The 9,031-nt window shown below is 29.5% G+C and overlaps 1 protein-coding gene across 1 annotated transcript; it reads left to right on the forward strand.

Moving 5' to 3' along the window:
- The first annotated feature begins 4,584 nt into the window (after positions 1-4,584).
- On the forward strand, positions 4,585-9,031 carry LOC132945711 (tigger transposable element-derived protein 4-like). Its single transcript, XM_061015466.1, has 2 exons — positions 4,585-5,967; positions 8,996-9,031. Exons 1-2 carry the CDS (start codon positions 4,585-4,587, stop codon positions 9,029-9,031), a joined length of 1,419 nt encoding a protein of 472 aa, XP_060871449.1.

The raw sequence follows: 9,031 nt of genomic DNA on the forward strand, positions 1-9,031 counted from the left end.
AAAATTTTTTTTTGTTTTCTAAAATGCTGTTGCCTGCGGGCAACAACATACTCCTTCAATTTTTTTTTTTGTTATGTGACTAGTTGAATTTTTTGTATAGACTTTGTAATGTGTATTCCTACAATATTATTTTTTTTTTAATTTTTTTTTGTTTTCTAAAGTGCATTTGCCTGCGGGCTCCAACACTCTCTTTCAATTTTTTTTTTTGTTATGTAACTCTAGTTGAATTTTTTGTATATACTTCTTGAACATTCAAAATCTGTTGCACTTTTAATAATCCATCATTATTGAACTAAATATTTTGTATAGTTTTTTTTGTTTAAGATTCTGGACATTTTGGTTTGAAGTTTTTAATTAAAATTTTTTTTTGTTTTCTAAAATGCTTTTGCCTGCGGGCGCTAACACCCTCCTTCAATTTTTTTTTTTTGTTAAGTGACTAGTTGAATTTTTTGTATAGGCTTTGTAATGTGTATTTCTACAATATAATTTTTTTTTAAATTTTTTTTTGTTTTCTAAAATGCTTTTGTCTGCGGCCAACAACATACTCCTTCAATTTTTTTTTTTTTGTTATGTGACTAGTTGAATTTTTTGTATTGACTTGAAAATTGATAACTTGGTGCCCTATGAATAATCATTCTTTAATGAACTAAATATTTTAAATGGTTTTTTTTGTTTAAGATTCTGGGCATTTTGTTTTGAAGTTTTTAATTCAAATTTTTTTTTGTTTTCTAAAATGCTTTTGCCTGCGGGTGCCAACACACTCCTTCAATTTTTTTTTTTTGTTATGTGACTAATTGATTTTTTTGTATAGACTTTGTAATGTGTATTCCTACAATAATATTTTTTTTTAAATTTTTTTTTGTTTTCTAAAATGCTTTTGCCCACGGGCGCCAACACCCTTTTTCAAATTTTTTTTTGTTATGTAACTAGTTGAATTTTTTGTATATACTTTTTGAACATTCAAAATCTGGTGCACTTTGAATAATCCATCATTAATGAACTAAATATTTTGTATAGTTTTTTTTGTTTAAGATTCTGGACATTTTGGTTTGAAATTTTTAATTAAAATTTTTTTTTTGTTTTCTAAAATTATTTGCCTGCGGGCGCCAACACCCTCCTTCAATTTTTTTTTTTGTTATGTGACTAGTTGAATTTTTTGTATAGAGTTTGTAATGTGTATTCCTACAATAATATTTTTTTTTAAATTTTTTTTTTGTTTTCTAAAATGCATTTGCCTGCGGGCGCCAACACCCTCCTTCAATTTTTTTTTTGTTATGTGACTAGTTTAATTTTTTGTATATTTAATTTTTTTTTTAGCATTGTAACTCTATAGTTGAATATTTTGTATTGACTTGAAAATTGGTAACTTTGTGCCCTATGAATAATCATTCTTTAATGAACTAAATATTTTGAATAGTTTTTTCTGTTTAAGATTCTGGGCATTTTAGTTTGTACTTTGTAATGTGTATTCCTAAAGTTAAATTTTTTCAAAATTTTTTTTTTGGTTTCCTAAAATGCTTTTGCCTGCGGCCGCCAACACCCTCCTTCAATCTTTTTTTATCATTCATCTTCTAGCCAAATTTTTTAAACATTGACAATCTGGTACCTCGTTAATAATCTTTTTTTTATGAAATAAATATTTTAAATAGTTTTTTCTGTTTAATATTCTGGGCATTTTAGTTTGTACTTTGTAATGTGTATTCCTACAGTTAATTTTTTTCAAAATTTTTTTTTGGTTTCCTTAAAGATAGTTGCCTTTATAAATATTGAATATTAAATATTGATTTTGAAGTTTTTTTGAATTATTCAATAATATTTGAATATGGAAATAGATATTTTTCATAGAATACCTACATAAATTAATTTTTATTTTGGTATCGCCATTCGTATAATTAGTAGGGAATGTCGGTACAGTAGGTTGGGTTTTTTAGTTTTTTAATACATGATAAATTCAAAAATGTGTTCAAAATTTAAATTATTAAAAAATTAATTTGGCGGTAAATTTTCGTTTGTCAATCTTAATGTCGATACTTTTTTGAGAATATAAATTTGATTTCAAGGCTTGGTTGTGTTGAACCTTGAAGACTTTAAGTCGATACGACCAATATTGAATGATTTACGTTTTCGGTATAATACAAATTTGATAAGCATATCAAACAATTTAAAAGGCTTGCAGACTGCATTGTATCTTAAAGACTTCAAGTCGATAAGACTAATATTGATGAAGTTTGGATTTCAAGTATTTTTAAAAAAACTATAAATCTAAAGTTCAATTTTTGGAACTCAGATCAGCTATGTTAAATTCTCATTAAGTACCTACTTGAGCAAAAGTATTTAAATACTTTTTAATCACTTGAATACGCGTATTTTACATACTTTTCAAAACAGGTATCTGTATTTGAATACTCTTAAAAAGTATTTTTTCTAGTAAGTATTATATTAATTGTTAAACTAACATTCTAATAGATTATAGATTTAAATAATAATTTAACAACTGTGTTCCAGAATACAGAATATAATATTATATAGTGTATTATATATGGAGACATTTACGACTTATGTTACACTTATAAGTTATAATATATTCACAAGACTTATATTTATTTATTTGATTTTCTTGTTTATTATAGTCAACAAATAATACCTTTTGGATAAATTAGGTATTCACATATTTAATTTAAAATTATGTTAATAAATCATAACCATTGTTATTACTTATTTGTTAACTGTTTTCAAAATTTACATTACCTACTGTACCGACATTCCCTACTAATTATACGAATGGCGATACCAAAATAAAAATTAATTTATGTAGGTATTCTATGAAAAATATCTATTTCCATATTCAAATATTATTGAATAATTCAAAAAAACTTCAAAATCAATATTTAATATTCAATATTTATAAAGGCAACTATCTTTAAGGAAACCAAAAAAAAATTTTGAAAAAAATTAACTGTAGGAATACACATTACAAAGTACAAACTAAAATGCCCAGAATATTAAACAGAAAAAAACTATTTAAAATATTTATTTCATAAAAAAAAGATTATTAACGAGGTACCAGATTGTCAATGTTTAAAAAATTTGGCTAGAAGATGAATGATAAAAAAAGATTGAAGGAGGGTGTTGGCGGCCGCAGGCAAAAGCATTTTAGGAAACCAAAAAAAAATTTTGAAAAAATTTAACTTTAGGAATACACATTACAAAGTACAAACTAAAATGCCCAGAATCTTAAACAGAAAAAACTATTCAAAATATTTAGTTCATTAAAGAATGATTATTCATAGGGCACAAAGTTACCAATTTTCAAGTCAATACAAAATATTCAACTATAGAGTTACAATGCTAAAAAAAAAATTATATATACAAAAAATTAAACAGTAGTAATATTTAAAATAAAATTGTCAAAATTGTACTTCATTGTTAATGTAGTCGTTAAACGTCTGTGTTAAAATATTTCCTTATTTATATGAAAAAAACATTATAATATAGCCATATAGGTAGTATTATTTAAACATTGTTAATTAATCAAAAGTTCATATTATATAATACCCATTTATAACTTAGAATATAAATTTAAAACCATAGTACGTGCAGTGCTACTCTACCTATGTTGTGTTAAAATAAATTAAATTATTTATCTAAGTAATCACTGTAGCTTATGAAAAAAACAGTCTGTTGTGGCATTGTTCATGTACAAAATGTATCTGAACCACTCAGAACACCCTGAAAAAAAGTTCTAATAATGTGCCTGATAGTTATTAATACAGTATAGTGCAGTGGTCGGCAACCTTTTGAAGAAGGTAAAAAGAAAAAAATAACTGTTTAAAACTTTAAAATAATAGAGCATAAAAATTACAGTTTTTAATAATATAATAATTATAATATAAAAGTATGGAAATTACAACTGCTTTAGGCTTAATTTGATTTTTGTTGTTGGATATTGTTTATTATTTTTTAAATTTTCACATTAAAATTTCTTGTGCTGGCTCGAAGTACATGGTGGAGAATGGAGATGGTCATTAATTAAACGTGAACGGTATGGATTTTAAATTTTTTTCATATGAGAAAAGGCCTGTTCACACACGTAAGTGGATCCAAACATACTGAAGTATTTTGCAGCTATATTTTTAATTTTTGAAAATGATGCCGGAAGTTCAACGAAAAAAAGTAAAGGAGATGCTTTGAATGAGTCTTTTAAGATATCTTGTGACTGCAAATCTATTACAGTAAAACTCGCTTAAGACGCTCTCGCTTAAGACGCTTTCCCGCATAAGACGCTGTTTTTAGTCGGTCCCTAGACATTTCCTATACTAGTCAATGTAAAAATCACCTGTTAAGACGCTCAGTTTTTCTCTGTCTAATCGGGTAAAACGCTCTTTTTTTCAGCAGATTACGATAAATTTTAGTAGTTTTGTGAAAATAAAAATAGAATTTTTAGTATTATACGTGTTCTTATCGTTTTATTTTATCGCTATACCTATTTTATCATTACTTATTATAACAGTTTTACTGTATTTCATCGTCTTATGAGATTTAGTAAGTGCTGTTCGTTCGCATGTGTATAACCGTAATTTCGTTATGGCTAGTGGTATAAAACGTAAAGCGCTAACGATTTCGGACAAACTCAACATTTTGAAAAAGTACGATGAAGGATTGGCTGAGAAAAAAAAACAAAAAGATATTGCTAATGAACTGGGGATACCTCCTTCCACTTTAAGAACTTTATTGAAAAACAGACATGAAATAGAACAAAGCAGCTTGTTAGGTGGCAGCAAACGACAAAAATTAAAACACGGGAAGTATGAAGAGTTGGAAAATATTTTATTGGAGTGGTTTCAACAAGCTCGTAGTTTAAATTATCCAATAAATGGAGGTATAATCACGGAAAAGGCGATGGAGATTGCCGCACGTCTCAACTTAACCGAATTTAGTGGATCGACTGGTTGGCTGGATAGATTTCGGAGTAGGCATAGCATTGTGTACCGGCAAATATCAGGTGAGGCTGAATCTGTTAATAATGATGATATAGCTTCATGGAAAAATAACGTGTTGCCTTCATTACTGCGTGACTATGCTCCTGACGATGTATACAACGCTGATGAATTCGGATTGTTTTTTAAGCTTATGCCAGATAAGTCTTTTGTTTTTAAAAATGAGACATGCCATGGTGGAAAGTTGAGCAAGGAACGTCTCACGGTTTTAGTATGTACAAATTCTACCGGAACCCATAAATTGAAGTTGGTCGTCATTGGAAAAAGTAGGTCTCCTCGCTGTTTCAAAAATGTTCGTACGTTTCCATGTGAATACCTTGCTCAAAGTCGTGCTTGGATGACAGGAATACTATTCATAAACTGGATTCAACAGCTAGATGCATTTTTCGGTAAACAAAAGAGAAAAATTATTCTATTCGTCGACAATTGTCCGGCTCACCCTAAAGATATCCCTACTACCAATATAAAACTTGTTTTCTTTCCACCAAATACTACATCTAAGTTACAACCCCTAGATCAGGGTATCATTAAAGTGATAAAACAAAAGTACCGAAAAAAGTTAGTTCAGCGGTACTTGAGAGACATGGAGAGTACCAACCAAATTTCAACTAAAGTTAACGTTTTGGACTCCATACATTACGTTAGTGCCGCTTGGGATGAAATTAAACCAGATGTAATAATAAACTGTTTTCGGAAAGCTGCATTTGGTATGTTGAACAACTCTGAACAGGCTGATAGCTCACCTTTAAAAGAAGAGGACTTTCAGCTTCTGCAAAATTTTGCTGATTATGCAACAGTAGATGATGAACTCGTAACCAGTAGCACTCGGACTTTAGATGAAATAATCGCTGATACGAACTTAGTGGACAATGAGAAAGAAGACGACGATCAAGAAGAAGAAGATCAAGACTTTCCAGTATCTACTCCTACAATAACTACTGGTTTGCAACATTTATCGGAAATTCGGAAAGTATTATTCTGTGTTGAAAATTCCGAAGAAATGTTAGGTTGTCTTAATAAAATTGAAAACTTTCTTGCTGAAACACATTGTCAGAACCTTAAACAATCAAAAATAGATCATTTTTTTAATAAACAATAATAAAATATGTATGTAATAATAATATTTTTTTAAATTAAATTCAGTAGCACAAAAATATAAGTATGTATGTATATCGTAATTATAATTAATTTTTAAGTGTATTTCTCATTAAATTATGTTTAATAATAAAAAAATAAACTCGATATTTCAACCACATCATTTTGTTTCATTCCCGCATAAGACGCTTTCCCGCATAAGACGTTTTAGAGAGCTGGTCCCTTAAAGAGCGTCTTAAGCGAGTTTTACTGTATTTCCATTTGAAGCTCAACATCAACATCTTCATAATCAATATTAAATGGATTGGCGAGTAGTTGAAAAACGCAACGTTTTACTTTACTGAACAGAATAGAAAATTAATATTATAATCAAAATACACTCGTCGTATCTACTCTAGGTATCTTATCGGTAACTGTCAAGGTATATCTACCATTATAAAATATGACTGATAGAAACGTTCAATTATATATTTTATACAATATGATTTTTTTGATATAATATTCGATTAAATGTCGTTGTCGTAGAATTTAAAGCGGGCCGCCGGTTGTCGACCACTGGTATAGAGTGTACTGAAAGAATTCAGATTTGTTTGTTTAATTAATATAGTATTAAAACAATTTTGTTAAGTTAACATAAGAAATCGATAATATTTTTAATATTTTTTAAAAAAATTAACTTAAATTATAAACTTGCTGTATATTTTATTATGATTGCTTCTAACAGTAATTCAAGAAAGATAATGTGTTTATTGGTGCAAATGTATGTTTTCTTGCCAATTATAAAAATATTGAGTGCTGAGTGGGTATAATATTACATATAAATAATAATGTTTATTTTAGTTACAGTAAAAAACTGTATGAGGAATACATTTTCAATTCAGAATTAAATTAAAAGTGTAAAATTAAATTTTATACCCAAAATACGTATTATAAGATGTAACAACTAATAGTTATTAGGTTAAGTTGCGTTCGGTTGTATACGACTTAAGCAATTATTATATTAATTTATAACTTTTTATTTTTAAGTTAGTATTGCTAACCTGTGGTTATAATTTATAAGCGGTAGTTATGTTTTTAGATATTTTAAATTAAGATTTTTGTATTTGTATTTTAGAAACGCTGGTATTTAATTTTTAAATAACCTAGGAATATTTAAAACATAATATTATTATATTATTCATATTATTATAATACAATACTTAAATATAATATATTATGAACCTACTGCCCTACTATTTCTAGACGTTTACATGGCAATAGTAAAATTATATTAAACCTATTAGGTACGTAAACAACATTTATTAATATGACAAATATTTAAAATTTCAAAAAAGGGGGACCCTCGTGTTAATACTCCTCACTTTGTTTTTTGGATAGCGCTGGGAGTTTTTGTGCACAAACGTCGGAACCTGGTGCACATTTCTGCACAAACGATGCACAAACGTTTGGCACATTCAAAAAATCCAAATATTCAATGTGGGGGGGGGGGGGGCTACCGTTTCAATGCCCCCCCCCCATTTTGTTTTAGGGATAGAGCTTTCAGTTTTTGTGCACAAACGATTGGACTTGGTGCACATTTCTGCACAAACGATGCACAAACGTTTGGCGTGGTCAGAAGTTCAAATTTCGAAAGTGGGGGGGGGGGCATTGAAATGGACCTCTCGACCCCCCTCTCGACGAATCCAATTATTATTACGTCGGCTCCTGTCATTCGAAACCATATACGAAAATACCATCCCCTCAGGACGTCATATATACATATTATATACACTACAGAGTACAGAGTGAGACAGAGTACTGCACGGCTGTTTAATGCGACGGTGATATATATATATATATATTACCTGCAGCTGAGGATCGATTGTCGCCGTCATCTCTTCGGTCTTCTCGCGGTTTACCTCCGGACACTTCGTGTGCCTTTGTGCTAATCTCCGTCCTTGCCCTCGCCCACTTCGCCATCCACCGGCATAGAACTGCAGTAGTTGAATATGGCGTAAATCTATGTGCGCGATTATATTATGTAGGTATATTATATACCTATTATACTATATTATAGTGTTTGTCGTCGCGACCACCGACGTTTATTAATATTATTAATGTTTGCGTGCAGATGTCCGAAAGCCTCCTCGTACGGTGCGCGTTTGCCGCAGTACCAAAACTGGACAGTAATAACTATATAAAATAATATCATAAACGAGTACGTAGGTACAAGTGTCACAAAAATTAATAACTTAAGGGTTTGAATTTAACGTTTTTCCTCTTATATTATGATATATTATATTCATAGTAGTAACTATAGTGGCTTAACGAGATTCATTTTTCCCCCTATTTTATCAAGACACGCTACTTCCAACGCTCATGGGCTGATTCCATTTGAAACGTTACCTATTATGCATATAATATGTTTAATCTAAAGGACATAAATGCACTGAAGTCTCATTATATACGCCCACCCCCGACAAGTGATTGCAAAGCCCACGCATGAAAACTGTTGGCGTTAATATACATTTTTGTTAAATATAACGAGACGTGGGTATATAATACTCTCTGCGTAGCTTACGTAACTAAGCACGCATTTATACCCACCTAGGTATTTGTAGTTATATTATACTTAAGTTTCAAAGAATCTGGGTTATGAGATGAGTGACGTAAACACTATAATGGTGAGTGGTGAAACACCGGTGAAAATTTTGTAATATTATTATTTTACAAAGTAAAGGGATCAGAATTTGATGAAAATTACCTAACCTACGCATAGTAGTTACCTATACTTTATAGTTACCTACTCGTTCAATTTCGTTAGTTTTAATATTGTGGTGAATTTCCCTATTGGTTATTATCAATTGTAAAGGCGACAACAGCAACATAATTTTTCATTTTTTTCATTTTTTTTTTTTTATTAGATTAAAGCCGTAACAACAATGGTTATTGGATCATGA

This window comes from Metopolophium dirhodum, chromosome 5 (assembly GCF_019925205.1).
Source record: "Metopolophium dirhodum isolate CAU chromosome 5, ASM1992520v1, whole genome shotgun sequence".
Lineage (NCBI taxonomy): Eukaryota > Metazoa > Arthropoda > Insecta > Hemiptera > Aphididae > Metopolophium > Metopolophium dirhodum.